The 16,191-nt window shown below is 37.2% G+C and overlaps 1 protein-coding gene across 3 annotated transcripts in view; it reads left to right on the forward strand.

The window, feature by feature from the left end:
* The first annotated feature begins 350 nt into the window (after positions 1-350).
* LOC150076660 (uncharacterized) overlaps positions 351-16,191 on the forward strand; it is a 349,756-nt gene continuing 333,915 nt past the window's right edge. For all 3 annotated transcript variants that reach the window (XM_090386112.1, XM_090386111.1, XM_090386113.1), the window contains exon 1: positions 351-602. In XM_090386112.1, coding sequence (XP_090242238.1) covers positions 566-602 — 37 coding nt within the window. In that variant the 5' untranslated portion in view covers positions 351-565. The remainder of the gene's footprint in view (positions 603-16,191) is intronic.

The following is a 16,191-nucleotide window of genomic DNA, read 5'->3' on the forward strand; positions in this document are numbered from 1 at the left end:
CAACCGAAAAATAAAGCAAAATCGAAACCAAAACAAAACTGGGTGCGGGAACCAAGAAGAGAACGGAATAAAAAAAAAAATTCAGTTGCCTTGTTTAATTAATTCCCGTGACTTGCGTCTGATTAAGAAAGCAGGGTAATTCAGAATTTTTTTTTTTTTTTTTTTTGGCTGGTGCAGCATAAGCCTCAGGCTTCCTTGCACCATATGACTAATAATAATAATAATAATAATAATAATAGTATCCTTCAGTGCAGCTTCTTTTTAGGGTATTCTGCGCATGCAATGAACAGATAAGTAACAAACATGGAGGACCGAAAACGTTTTATGTTTATGCCGGTGCTTTTTGTGGATGTTGGACTTTGTATATTCGTTAAGTTTAATTTTGTGTATACAGTTTTTCGGTCAGTATTTGTTACACGTAAAGTCATAAAGTAATTCGACAGACACGGTAGCCTCATAAATAGATAATTGCTTTAGCATTTTAATTCCTACACAAGATGTAAACAACGTGACAGCTGTTGTAAATACTGTATATGCGATTTGTTTTGTGTGTTCTTATGTAAATATGGCAATTAGTCACCCACTTTTGAAACAACTGAAAGGTTCGTGTAAGTGTTATATATATAAATATATAATTAAGTTTAAATTAAGTTGAAGTGATGGAAAATGCATACAGATGAAATTGTAGAGAACCCAATTTTATATATAACGAATATGTATAAAAAAAGTAATATAAGATTAGTATTTTAGTAGTAGTAGCGGAAAATGATGCAAGAAAGCAAGCCTTATATTGTATAGCTAGTGCCCAATTAAGGCACGGTGTAGTAGGGTCCCATGCCCGGCATTCCAGGGGAGCAAAAAACAAAAGACCAATGAGACAAAAAATATGTAGGTTAATTAAAATTCAGATCTTGAGTGCCACTTCATACCTCGACTAAAAGTAAGAAAGAAGGCAGTTATTGGCAGATGTCGCTCACTGTTTTTCCCCACCCCCTGCCCATGTTTTAAAATCAGTAACTCATTTTCCAATTTTAAAACAGTGGGATGGTAGGAATAAACACCCTACCTAAGCTAAGCACCTGCCTCCTCGACAACACAAAACATTCAGAAACAAAATGCCTTCACAATAATCAACCAAGCACAGAACTCCACCGTATATTCACTCTGTTCTATGACCATGCCCACTGCACAGTGACAAGTGGTACCCAAATAATAGATTTTAGCTAATATCTTTGTCCTTAGTAAGGGTGTCGAAAAATTTTTCTGCCCTGGGTGTGGAAATACCTTTGTTCACCCCTGTATATAGCATTCAGCCAAAAAAAAAAAAAAAAAAAAACCACACTTCACCTGTCTACACCCTTCAAGAATTTGTCTAGTTCTTCTTTGAATGCTTATACCATTGGCATGTTGCCGATAGTAGTATTGGCAAAAAAAAAAAAAAAAAAAACTTAGTCAAATGTAATCAGGATTATCTCTGTTTAAATTCTCCCAAACTGCCTTTTAATGCAATTCCAGTACCATCGGAATGGTCATTAGGATGCACATACAGAATCTCAGTATGGGCGAGTCAAAAATTTGCTACCCCCTTAGATTTACAATACAGTATACTGGAATTTGGAAACATATAACATGAACTTTGGAGTAAAAAATATTTTAAAAATATAAAAAAAAGAAAAGTAATGTAAAATAATAATTAGCAGTAGTGGCATGTGATGCAAGGAAGCAAGCGTATGAGCTTATGCAGCATCAGCCAAAAAAAAAAAAATTCACACAACCATTCCCTCTAAATGTTTGTCCAGTTCCTCCTTAAATTTATTTAACCTATCAACTTCCACAACGACAGATGGAAGTTTGTTCCAGCAATTAACCGCCCGCTGGCTAAAGGCAAATTTCCGCACATCTATTCTACATCTGTCTTTCCTTAATTTGAATTTATGCCCTCTTAGGTTCGTAATCTCAACAAGTGGAAGAATCCCACCAGAATTAAGCGTGCTCAACCCATTCAAGGCCTTATACACCTCAATCAGATCACCTTGCAGGTGCCTAGTCTCCAGCCACTGCAATTTGCAAAACTTAAGCCTCTCTTGATAAGAGGATCCCTTCATTCCCCTCACCAATCTTGTTGCCCTTCTCTGTACATGCTCAAACAATGCTACATCCTCCCTAAAATGAAGCCTCCAGACCTGCACACAGTACTCAAGCCATGGCCTGACCATTGCCTTATACAGAGGGACAATCACCTTTTTTCCCTGCTAGCAAAATTCCTAAATATCATTGACAAAACCCCATGACCTGCCCTGGCAGCCTGTCTGCATTGCTCAGAAAACTTCATATCTGACTGCATAATTACTCCCAGGTCTTTTTCATTTTCTACCACCTTAAGTGTAGTACTGCACAGTTGGTACGTTCCTCTGGGGTTACTTCTACAAATATGCGGTATTTTGCATTTGTCAATGTTAAACTTCAGTTTAACATTGACAAATTTTCTAGATCCTGTTGCAGTAGCACACTGTCATTAACAACCCTACCAACCTTTGTATCATCTGCAAACTTCGACACTGAGCCTGATATACCTTCATCAGTATCATTGATAAATATACAACACAACAGTGGACCCAAAACTGAACCTTGTGGGACTCCACTAATAACATTATTAGTGGAGTCCCCTTTTATCCATTGTAGCAACTTACCGTTAATACCATTCTGCTCCAAATTGTACAGTAGTCTTCCATGTGCAACAGTATCAAAAGCTATCCTGAAATCCAAGTCTGTATATGATATCAAAATTATTTTTTGCATCCATTTCCTTTGTAACCACATCATAGAATCCAACGAAATTTGTCAGACAAGACTTTCCCTTAACAAACCCATGCTGTGTCTGAATTATTGTTGCAGTCTTGTCTAGATGATTCTGCAATACATCTTTAACCAGTGACTCCATTATTTTACCCGGAACAGAAGTTAAACTACTGGTCTGTAATTACTCATGTCACCCTTCGATCTCCCTTTGTGAATTGGGGATATACTTGCACATCTCTATTTCATGGGATCTCCCCTGAGTCCCCTGCTCTCATAATTATGGCTAAGAGTTTGCTTATTTCCTTTGCTGCCTCCTTTAATATAACTGCATAGATCCCATCCATTCAGGTGCCTTTCTTATGTTTAACTTCAACAATTTCTCCACCATGTTGCTCTCAGTTAGTACAAAATCATTAAGCACCCTGCTACAACTTGATAACCTTCTGGCATTTTCCTTCTTTAATAACTCCTCATGTGTGAATGTTGATGCAAAATACTCATTCAGTTTGTTTGCTAACTGAGCAGGATCATCAACAGTCGAACCATCGATATCAATGGATCAATCTGATTCATTCCCTTCAATATTTATTTATTAATGATTTATTTTTTTATTAATGATCATTCATTAATGATATTTATGAAGGTATATCAGACTTAATTCAAAGGTTGGTAGGGTAATGACAGTAATCAGGATGAGCTGTTGCAACAAGATCTAGTAAAATTGGGTCAGTCGACTGAGAAATGGCAGTTGCAGTTTAAAACACCTCAATTTGCATATGGGTATCAGTAAGTCCAGAGTGACTTATCAACTTTGTAGTACTACACTCATAGTTGTGTAAAATGAAAAAGAACCTGGGGTAATTGTGCAGTCAGATAAGAAATTCTCTGAGCAGTTCAGACATGCTACCAGAACAGCTCATGGGGTTTTGTCAGTGATATACAGAAACTTTGCTAGCAGGGAGAAGGAGGTGATTATCCCTTTGTACAAAGCCATGGTTAGGCTGCATCTTGAGTATTGTATACAGCCTGAAGGCCTCACTTTAGGAAGGATGTAGAACTGCTGGAACGGGTGCAGAGATGGGCAACCACATTGGTGAAAGGAACAGAAGGGTGCTCTTACCTAGAACAGATTCAGTTCTGCAAATTGCAGCTTCAACCTCTGATTGAGGTATTTAAAGCGTTGAATGGATCAAGTAAGCTGAGGCAAATGACACTCGTCCTTTTATTGAGGCTACACACATGAATAGCCATAAATTTTAGTTGAGGAAGGATGGTTGTAGGATAGATGTGCAGAAGTTTGCCTTCAGCCAATGGGTGGTTGATTGTTGGAACAGGCTTCCATCTGTTGTGGAAGTGGATGGTTTCAATAAATTCAAGGAAGAGCTAAACAAATTCTTGGAGGACATGGATGGAACAAGTGTGTAGGTTTCTATTTTTTGGTTTTCTACATCAGCACGTTTGGGAGGCAACTAGAGGGAGTAATATTCATGATCTGATTACCAGTAGGGATTCTTCATGCATTAAGAATCTGCAGATAAAGGAACCATTAGGTGGCAGTGATCACAGTGTGCTGAAGTGGGATTTATTCAAAGAAGTAACTACCATCAGGAAAGGGTTTTTGCTTTTGTAAAGGCGACTACGGAGGTCTCAGACAGTATTGAAATTCTATACGGTGGGACCAACTGATGATGTTACCAACAGCAAATTCAAAATAGGAGGCATTCAAATAATTAATCTTGGAGGCTACTAGGCTTTACATACTAACTAAGAAATATTGTTCAAGGTTTAGGCCTAAATGGATGTCAGATGAACTAATGAGACATATGGCAGAGAAGACAAATGCATGAGATACATATAAATTAATGGATGACATGGAAGCCTATGATAGATATAAGCTGGTCTGTAACCAAGTCACAAAGGAGATTAGGCAGGCAAAGGCAGATTATGATAAATCTTTGGCAAAGGATGCAAAGAAAAACAGCAAAGAATTCTTTACCTATGTAAACTGTAGAAGGAAAGGGATGAATCAGATTGGTCCACTGGATATTGATGGTTCAACTGTTGATGATCCTGCTCAGGTGGCTAACAAACTAAATGAGTATTTTGCATCTACATTTCACACATGAGGAGTTATTCAGGGAGGGGAATGCTAGAGTTGAATTAAACTCTGGCAGTGAGCTAGATGATTTTGTAATAACTGAGAGGAAAGTGAAGGATAAATTGTTGAAGATAAACTTAAAAAAGGCACCCGGGGTGTATGGGATCTATACAGTTATATTAAAGGAGGCAGCAAAGGAAGTAAGCAAATCCTTAGCCATAATTATGAGAGCTTCCTTGGACTCAGGGGAGGTACCCATGGACTGGAGATGGGCAAATGTAACCCCAGTTCACAAAGGAGGATCCAAGGGCAACACAAGTAATTATAGACCTGTGAGTTTAACTTCTGTTCCTGGAAAATTATTGGAGGCATTGGTTAAAGAAGTACTGCAGGATCATCTAGAAGAGACTTCAGTTATAGCTCGGACACAGCATGGTTTTGTTAAAGGGAATTCTTGTCTGACCAATTTAATTGGATACTATGACATGGTCACAAAAGAACTGGATGCAAAGATTAACTTTGATATCATATATTTGGATCTTAGAAAGGGTTTTGATACTGTTGCACATTGAATACTGCTGCACAAATTGGAGCAGTGTGGCATTGGAGGCAAATTGCTGCTATGGATAAAGGGATGGTTGAGTGGGAGAATACAGAGAGTGGTAATCAATGGACACTGCTCTTCGTGGCCTAATGTTATTAGTGGAGTCCCTCAGGATTCAGTTTTGGGTCCATTATTGTTTTCTGTATTTATAAATGATATTGATGATGGTATATCAGGCTTAATGTCCAAGTTTGCAGACGATACGAAGGTTGGCAGGATTGTTAAGGACACTAATGACAGTACGCTGCTGCAACAGGATCTAGAAAAGTTGAGCAGATGGGCTGAGAGGTGGCAAATGAAGTTTAACATTGGCAAATGTAAAGTACCACATATGGAAAGCAGTAACTCCCGAGTAACGTAGCAACTCTGTGGTACTACACTGACAGTGGTAGAGAATGAAAAGGACCGGGGGTAATTGTGCAGGCAGATGTGAAGTGTTCTAAGCAGTGCAGACGGTCTGCAAGAGTAGCTCATGGTGTCTTGTCAATGATATCAAGAATTTTACTAGCAGGGATAAGGAGGTGATTATCCCCTTGTATAAGGCAATGGTCAGGCCACACCTTGAGTACTGTATACAGGTCTGGAGGCCTCATTTCAAGAAGGATGTAGAGCTGCTGGAACAAGTACAGAGAACGGCAACAAGATTAGTGAATGGAACAAAGGGTTGCTGTTACGAAGAAAGGCTTAAGTTTTACAGATAACAGTGTCTGGAGACTAGGCAAGGTGATCTGATTGAGGTGTATAAAGCCTTGAATGGTTTGAGCATCTCAATCCCATCAGGATTGAGCATTCTAAGCAGTGCAGACGGTCTGCAAGAGTAGCTCATGGTGTCTTGTCAATGATAACAAGAATTTTACTAGCAGGAATAAGGAGGTGATTATTCCCTTGTATAAGGCAATGGTCAGGCCACACTTTGAGTACTGTATACAGGTCTGGAGGCCTCATTTCAAGAAGGATGTAGAGCTGCTGGAACAAGTACAGAGAACGGCAAGAAGATTAGTGAATGGAACAAAGGGTTGCTGTTACGAAGAAAGGCTTAAGTTTTACAGATAACAGTGTCTGGAGACTAGGCAAGGTGATCTGATTGAGGTGTATAAAGCCTTGAATGGTTTGAGCATCTCAATCCCATCAGGATTGAGCATCTCAATCCTGATGGGATTCTTACCTTTGCTCAGAATAATCACCTGAGAGGGCATAAATTGAAATTGAGGAAAGACAGTTGTAGGATAGATGTGCAGAAGTTTGCCTTTAGCCAGTGGGTAGTTGATTGGTAGAACAGGCTTCCATCTTTTGTTGTGGAAGTTGATAGCCTAAATAAATTTTAGGCTGAGCTGAACAGGTATTTGGAATGAATGGAGGGGTGAAATGGGAGCAGTTTTTTTTTTTTTTTTTGGCAGATGCTGCATAAGCTTGCTTTGTTGCATCATATGCCTGTACTAATGCTAATTTATAAATCTTTCTGTGTATGTATTACTAAACTTTGTTCTTAAGAACCATATTGGAATAATTTCTTTGTTCTGAATGAAATTCCAGCCCAAAATCATGCCTAAAGGGAAGTAAAAAAGCACTGCTCAAAAGAAAATTTATTCCTCTAGAATCAAAGATACAAATTTGGGATTGTCTTTAAAAAGGTGTCATATGTTGCATAAAGTTGAAAATTAAATGAAGCAACAGTCCGAACCATAAGGAAAAATGAACAGAAAATTAGAACTGCTGTTGCTGCAAGATGTTTAATTTCCTCAAATATGACAGCGCGTTCCCCAGTGCCAATAATTGAAAAAATTGAAAAAGCACTCAGTATTTGGATTGACAAAAGCAGTGAAAAACGGATCCCATTAGATGGCAACATAAATAAACAAAAGGAACTAAAAATTTATAACCATTTAAAAAAAAATGGATAGTCTTCTGTTAACCAAGAGTTTGTTGCCAGTAAAGGTGGGTTTTTCAATCGCTGAAACCATTAAAGTTGGTTTGAGTGATTTAAAAACCGTTTCTCATTACATAACATAAGAATTAAAGGGGAAAGTGCATCAGCTGATAATGAAGCTGCCAAGAAGAAAACAGAAGAATTTCAAAATATTATTGAAGAGTGCTGATACACACCACATCAAGTTTTTCAACGCCGATGAGACAGGTCTTTGTTGGAAAAAAATGCCCAATATTTATTTCAAAAAAAAAAAGGAGAAAACTGCACCAGGTTTTAAGGCATCAAAGGATCGTGTAACGTTACTTATGTACAGTAATGCATCAGGAGATTACATGATAAAACCTATGCTAGTTTATAGATCCTTGTACAATGAAAGGTATAAATAAAAACCTGTTACCAGTATATTGGAAAACAAATAAAAAAAACTAGGGTAACTCCCAATTTATGTAAAGGATGGTTTCTAAATTGTTTTGTGCCAGCCGCGAAAAACTATTTAAAGTGAAAAAATCTAGATTTCAAAGTTTTATTACTATTGATAACCCGACAGGCCATCCAAAAGATTTAAGTCATCCAAACGTTGAAATAATGTTCCTACCACCTAATACAACTTCTTTAATTCAGTCATTAGATTAAGGCATTATATTAATCAGTTTTAAAACTCATTATATTAATGAGTTTTGAAATCATTACAGTGGATTTAGGAAAAAATGTATTGAAGTGATAGAGACTCGGAAACATTTTTCAATTGTGAACTGTATCGGAGTCATAACTGTATCAAAGAAGTAAAACCATCAACATTAAATTCATGTTGGAAAAATGTATGGCCGTAGTCAGTTCATTTAGGAAATATGGTTGAACCGGCAGAAAATGGAATTAGTGCAATAGTAGAACTTGCAAGTCGTTAGGAGGGGAAGGTTTTGATGACTGATGATGTTCAAGAATTACTGGTAGAAAAAGAGGCTGGCAAAGTAGATTTGGTGGAAATAGCCAAATAAATTCAGAGGATGATAGTGCAGATGAAAATTCTGAAGTTCTAAATTGTATGCTAAAAAGCATACGGGAAGGCATAAACTTAGCCGAGCAAAAAAATCTTATTTTTTGAATTCAGATTCTTCGACTGAAAGGAGCACAAATTCAAAAGGGAGCCTCAAAATGCCTAGCCCCATACCATGAAATTTATAAAGATCTATCAAGTAAAAGCAAAGAAATCCAGATTACTGATTGTTTAAAGAGAGCAGAGGATACACGAAATCTAGATGATGCGCAAGAAAGTTCAGGAGGAGATGTTTTACAAGGGAGAAAACGTTCTGGTTTGATTGTGCTTAGCACCAATGAAGAGGAAGAAAATTAAATGAATGTACATTGTCTGACATATATATATCACATTTTGTAAGATCTTTGTTCAGTTATTACTGTTTTTAATAAAAATTAAGTTTCTGGTAGTTATATAAAAAATGGTGTATTTTTGTTAGCTTTTGGAATGTAACTCCACTTTTTGTACTGGTTCTTAGTGCAATACAGGTGACCCCCGCTTAACGCTGAGCGCTAAGTGAATCCGCGCTAAGTGAGCGCCGCATTCCCATAAGGTAACATATGTATTTGTGAGTTGCGGTCGGTGCCATAGGATATTTCCTAATCAATAATAAACGGTAGTGAAAAGATGCACAAATGTCGGTAAAAATATTTAATATTCAAATATTTGTACATATAAAATATTCTGCATTACACACGTATATAATTATGTGGTAACTACTTACGTATCAAAATTGAACTTAAAATTCCAATTAAAATAATGAATTTAATCGATCTAAATTGATTTAATTTAATTGATGAATTTAATCATGAAAAATATGTCAATTTTGGGTTGAACTTTGGCCCTCTTCCAAATGAACTAAAAGGGGTATTAATTTTAAATCCCCCGCAGCGTTACCACCCAACAATAAAGTCAACCGATCCTTCACTGCTCTGAAACCTGGCATGTTTTTTTTTTTTTTCTTCTTTCAATATGAAACTTCTTTTAGGCATTCGTTTCCACAAAAGTCCTGCTTCATCTATGTTATAAACTTGTTGAGAAGTATAACACACAATACTCCTCTTCAATAATTTTAACAAGTTCTTTTTTGAAAGTTTCGGCTCCTTGATCTGCACTTGCGGCTTCTCCCTGGATTTTAAATCTATTCAACCAGCCCTTACTAGTTTTAAATGGTTCCAATTTTTTTTTTTTTTTTTCAGGTGAGTTTTCTTCAGATCATCATATAGGCTAATCTCTCTCTCTCTCTCTCTCTTTTTTTTTTTTTTATTATTTTTAATATTTAACTTAACTGAATTCTGCATTGGATATTATCTTCAATAAAATTAGTTAGTATTTCCATTTCAATCCTAATAGCCGGCCTAGTCCTAGTTGCTTGCAGTGGAACAGCTATCTTTCCCGCTGCTAAAATTAATTCTTTATTTTTTCACAATTGTTCTTACAGTTAAACTTGCAAGTCCTAAGTTATGGCACACATCCGCTTGTCTTTGACCGGAATCGATTCGCTTCAAAATGTCTAATTTAATTTTCAAATTCAGTACCGGTAGTATTTTTCTTACATTTATAGTCTTCGTATTGCGCCCAGACGTTGATTTTTCATTCTTATTGGCCATTTTTAACTCTTCGATTCGAAAATGTAACTGCGTTGGTTGCATTAATTATGATACAATGTTCAAGTAAACTGTCCGTTACGCACGATGTCTAATACTGTACGGAGTGATGACTAGACTTCGGATAAATGCATATAACGCAAATATTACCAGCAATATACGTGATCATTTTTTAAAATGTGTTTCTCGGAACTACTTAATAAGTCACTGTACAGCAATTAAATTAGCGCGTGAGAGAATTTCTCAAGTCGGCGTGGGAAAGGTTTTAACTGTATTTTTATATTCATTTTCAAGCTATCGACTCCATCAAATGAAACGATTTCAAAAATGCAATCTGTAAAAGAGCGTTATAGTGATCTGTGACAGCGTTATAGTCAGATACGGGTTATAATATAAGAACAGCGTTATAGCGAATCAGGGTAAAGCGAACCGCGTTATAACGTGGCCTGCTGTATAACATGGTTTTCACTAGGAACCTAAATTTAAGGCTCAGCTGGACAGGTATTTCGAACGAACGGAGGGATGAAGTGGAAGTTTTTTTTTTTTTTTTTTTGCTGATGCTGCATAAGCTTGCTTTCTTGCATCATATGCCTCTACTAATGCTAACTACCATGTATACGAGGGTTACCTGTATTTTTTAGAAAAGTTAATGAAGTTAAAGGAGATCAAGCTCTATGAGAGGATGATATATATATATATATATTAAGATATAATAAAAAGGCTCTATGTGAGTGTATCATATCATTGGGAATGTTAATGAAAATATCATTAAGCTCATGATAAGATCCCCTTTGACTGTAGAAGTGGTCTGAAACAGTATTTAAATTCTATATAGTGGGACCAACTGATGATGTTACCAACAGCAAATTCAAAATGGGAGGCATTCAAAGAATTAAACTAGGAGACTACTAGGCTTTACATGCTAACTAAGAAATATTGTTCAAGGTTTAGGCCTAAATGGATGTCAGATGAACTAATGAGACATGTGGCAGAGAAGAAAAATGCATTGAATACATATAAATTAATAGGTGCCACAGAAGCCTGTGGTAGATATAAGATATATTTGTGACTTGATTACTGGTCTGTAATCAAGTCACAAAGGATGTTTGGCAGGCAAAGGCAGATTATGAGAAATCTTTGGCAAAGGATGCAAAGAAAAACAGCAAAGAATCCTTTACTTTGTAAACCCTGGAAGGAAGGGGATGAATCAGATTGGTCCACTTGATATTGATGGTTCAACTGTTGATGATCCTGCTCAGGTAGTTAGAAAACTGAATGAGTATTTTGCATCTACATTTACACATGAGGAGTTATTAAGGGAGGGGAATGCCAGAAATTTATCAAATTCTGGCAGAGAGCTAAGTGATTTTGTAATAACCGAGAGCAAAGTGGAGCAGAAACTGTTGAAGATGAACAAGATAGGCACCCAGGGTGGATGGGATCTATACAGTTATATTAAAGGAGGCAGCAAAGAAAGTAAGCAAACTGTTAGCCATAATTATGAGAGCTTCCTTGGACTCAGGGGAGAACCCATGGACTAGAGATGTGAAAATATATCCCCAATTCACAAAGGGGGATCGAAGGGTGACACGAGTAATTACAGACAAGTTAGATTAACTTCTGTTCCGGGTAAAATAATGGAGTCACTAGTTAAAGATGCATTGCAGGATCATCTAGACAAAACTTCGGTTATAGTTCAGACACAGCATGGGTTTGTTAAGGGGAAGGTTTGTCTGACCAATTTGATTGGATACTATGATGTGGTCACAAAGGAACTGGATGCAAAGAATAATTTTGATATCATATACTTGGATCTTAGAAAGGCTTTTGATACAGTTGCACATTATTATTATTATTAGCTACATGGTGCAAGGAAGCCTGAGGCTTATGCTGCACCAGCCAAAAAGAAATTCCCAAGTTACCCTAAGAGAGAGAGAGAGAGAGAAGGGAATCACCAAGAAAGAGAAGAATGATGATATCCAGCTCAGGACCCTGGGTGTGCCATGCCCATATTCATCAGATGTGAGCCCCTGGGGTAATGGAAGACTGCTGTACAAATTGGAGCAGTGTGGCATTTGGGTTAAAAATTAATTGCTGCTATGGATAAAGGGATGGTTGTGTGGGAGAATACAGAGAGTAGAAATCAATGGACACTGCTCTTCATGGACTAATGTTATCAGTGGAGTACCCCAAGTTTTAGTTTTGAGCCCATTGTTGTTTTCTGTATTTATTAATGATATTGATGAAGGTATATCAGTCTTAATGTCTAAGTTTGCAGATGATATGAAGGTTGGCAGGGTTGTTAATGACACTAATGACAGTACACTACTGTAACAGGATCTAGAAAAGTAGAGCAGATGGGCTGAGAGGTGGCAACTGAAGCTTAACATTGACAAATATAAAGTACTGCATATGGGTAGCAGTAACCCCAGTGTAATGTATCAACTGTGTGGTAATACACTCAGGATGGTAGAGAATGAAAAAGACTTGGGGGTAATTATGCATTCAGATATGAAGTTCACTGAGCAGTGTAGACGGTCTTCAAGAGTAGCTCATGGTGTCTTGTTAATGATATACAGGAATTTTTCTAGCAAAGATAAGGAGGTGATTATCCCCTTGTATAAGGCAATGGTCAGGCAACACCTTGGGTACAGTATACAGGTCTGGAAGCCCCATTAACAAGTACAGAGTAGGGCAACAAGATTAGTGAATGGAACAAAGGGTTGCTCTTACGAAGAAAGGCTTAAGTTTTGTAAATTACAGTGTCTGGAGACCAGCCACCTGCAAAGTGATCTGATTGAGGTGTATAAAGCCTTGAATGGGTTGAGCAAGCTCAAAGCTGATGGGATTCTTCCTCTTGCCCAGATTAATCACTTGAGGGGACATAAATTCAAATTGAGGAAAAACAGTTGTAGAATAGATGTGTGGAAATTTGTCTTTAGCAGAGGGTGGTTGATTTTTGGAACAAACTTCCATATGTCATTGTAGAAGTGGACAGCTCAAATAAATTCAAGGCAGAAATAGACAAACATTTGGAGCAAATGGATGGGTGAAATGGCAAGGTTTTTTTTTTTTTGTTTGCTGATGCTATATAAGTTTTTTTTCTTGCTCTCATCTGGTGAGTATGGGTCTGGCACACCCAGGGTCCTGAGCCGGATATCATCATTCTTCTCTTTCTTGGTAATTCCCTTCTACTTTTCTTGCTCTCTCTCTCTCTCTCTCTCTCTCTCTCTCTCTCTCTCTCTCTCCCCGTGTAATTCGGGGGTTTTTTTTTTTTTTTTTTTTTGGCTGGTGCAGCAGCATAAGCCTCAGGCTTCCTTGCACCATATAGCTAATAATAATAATAATAATAATAATATGGCTCTACTAATGCTAATGATAAGATCCCCTTGAACTGTAGAAGTGCTGTGTTTCCCTAAGCTGCAAAGGTGCTACTAGCGAGGAGTTGGGTAAGTATAGGCTAGTGAGTTGGTCTTCTGTGGTTAAGGAAGCAACTAAAGTCAGTCCTCGTATAACACGTGTTTACACCACACAAATTTTATCATACACAATCTATAAATAGGAGAATGATGTATATAACACGAACCAACTTCGCTTTTGCACTTTTCGCCTTTGTGTTTACAAGAAATGTGGGAATCACCTCAACCAAACGCAACATAATAGAAATGAAGAGAAGATTCTGGAAATTTATTTATGTTTTTCATATGATTGAAGAGGAAGGAGAAACACATTTCACCATAATAACATAAAATCCCACAGAATTCCAGATATTGGTATTAATGCAAATGCAATTAGATTTGTTTTGGTTACAAATGTTCAAATGTGTGTTCAATCCTGGGTAGTTGGCACTTAACCCTATTTTTTCCCATAAGACCTGTTATTTATATTCCTTTTTTTTGCATTGCACCAGTAGCGGATTAAGGTCGGTTGAGGCCCCGGGCACAGAATAAAATATAGGGCCCCTTAAAAAAAAGAGAGACACAGAGAAAATAAAAATACATGTTAACCATTTTTTTAAATAAATAAAAAATATTATGTACTATTAATGTTTTATTTCCAATAAAATTTGAATATAATATATGTATAATATAATTAATAATAGCATAATAATCATCACAAAGTTTTGGACTAATAGTTGAACATATTAGTTCAACTAATTTGTTGGGGTTTTGCGTGGGCCCTTCAGAAGTCGGGGCCCAGGGCGCGTGCCCGGTGCACCTGCCGTTAAATCCGCCTCTGCATTGCACGAGAGTTCTTAGGAACACAAGTACCGTGTTATATGAGGACAGACTGTATATTGAATAAATTTTAGCATGGATTCATTAAGGGAAGGTCGTGCTCAACTAGACTAACCAAGGCAGTGTTAGGCGATTTGGAAAACTGCTAGCTTGGGGAGGAATACACACACACACACTAATAGATTAACAATAGCTGCTGGCAGAGGTGAAAGTGATTCTTGCACTGCTTTTATTGGAATGAGCAGCAGCCCTGAAAGCAAAGTGCTGAGGATTTCAAGAACTTCTGAGAGTCATCATGAAACAAGTGAATACATTGGCTCTTTTAAGGTAACTAAGAGTAAGAACTGGTGCATGTATACTTGCATGTACAGCAATGCCAGCAGTGTGGTAAATAAATTTGATGAATTTGAAGTACTAGTGAAGTCATCAAATGCAGCAAAACATTTTGGAGATATCAGAATGTGTGTTACTCAGATATAAGAGATGCAGAATTTGAATATGGGGAAATACAACGTATAGAGAAAGGCAATGTTGAGTCAGTTTGGTGTGTTATAAGCACTGGGAAAGCAAAAATAAGGTTAGGAGTGTGTTATAAGCTTAATGACTCTGATGAGTACAATGAACAGTTTACAGAGAAATATAGTGGGCCAGTAAACAGAATGTCTTATAATGGGCGAGTTTAATTTTCCAGATATTGATTGTAAATTGTGGGTTGGTCACTCACAGACTAGCAAAGGCTCTTGTGGGTTTATTGAATGACGGTTTTCTACAGCAACAAGAGGAAGTAATACTCTTGATCTGATTATCAGCATTGATTATTCATGCATTAAGAATCTGCAGATAAAAGAACCACTGGGTGGCAGTGATCATGATGTATTGATTTGTGATTTACTTAAAGATGTAATCACCATCAAATGTAAAGGGAGGGGGTTTTTCCTTTTGTAACGTTGCCTAAAGTGGGCTTAGACAGTTTTTAAATTCTATATAGTGGACGAACTAATGATGTTACCATCAGCAAATTCTAAATGGGAAGCATTCAAGGAATTAATCTTAGAATCTACTAGGCTTTTCATACCGATTAAAAAATGGATATCAGATGAACTGATGAAAATCGTGGCAGAGAAGAAATGTACATGAGATGAATATAAATGATTGGGAAACATAGAAGCCTATGGTAGTAATGCAAAGAAAAGCAGAAAAGACTTCTTTACTTATAGAAGGAAGAGGATGAATCAAAATTGTCCACTCGATATTTATAATTTGACTGTTGATGATCCTCCTCAGGTTGCTGACAAACTAAATATGTATTTTGCATTTTCATTCACACATGAAGAATTCTTTGGGGATGGGGATGTCAGAAGTTTATCAAGCTCTAACAGGGAGCTAAATAATTTTGTAATAACTAAGAGGAAAGTGGAAGAGAAATTGTTGAAGTGAAACATACGTAAGGCACCTGAGGTGGGTAGGATAGTTGTATTAAGGCAGACAGCAAAGGAAGTAAGCAAACACTTAGCCATGATTATGAGAGCATCTGTTAGGTACAGGGGTGGTTCCTGTAGCCTGGAGATATGTGAATGTATCCACAATTCACAAAGGGTGACAAGGGTAATTATAGACCTGTTAGTTTCATTTCTGTTTTAAGGAAAATAATGGTCTCACTTGTAAAAGAAGTAGTAATGCAGGATCATATAGACAAGCCTGCAGTTATACTTCAAACACAGCACGGATTTGTTAAGGGAAAATCTTGTTTGTTCAATTTAATTGTTGCGATGTGGGAGTCATTGCGGTACAAGTAAACACATGGGTTGTGTTAGGGTAGCTAAGAATAGGAACAGGTGCATGTATACTTGCGTGTACACCAATGCTAGGAGTTTGGTAAATAAAT

This window comes from Mastigoproctus giganteus, chromosome 12 (assembly GCF_048544385.1).
Source record: "Mastigoproctus giganteus isolate SK-2022 chromosome 12, ASM4854438v1, whole genome shotgun sequence".
Taxonomy (NCBI): Eukaryota; Metazoa; Arthropoda; class Arachnida; order Uropygi; family Thelyphonidae; genus Mastigoproctus; species Mastigoproctus giganteus.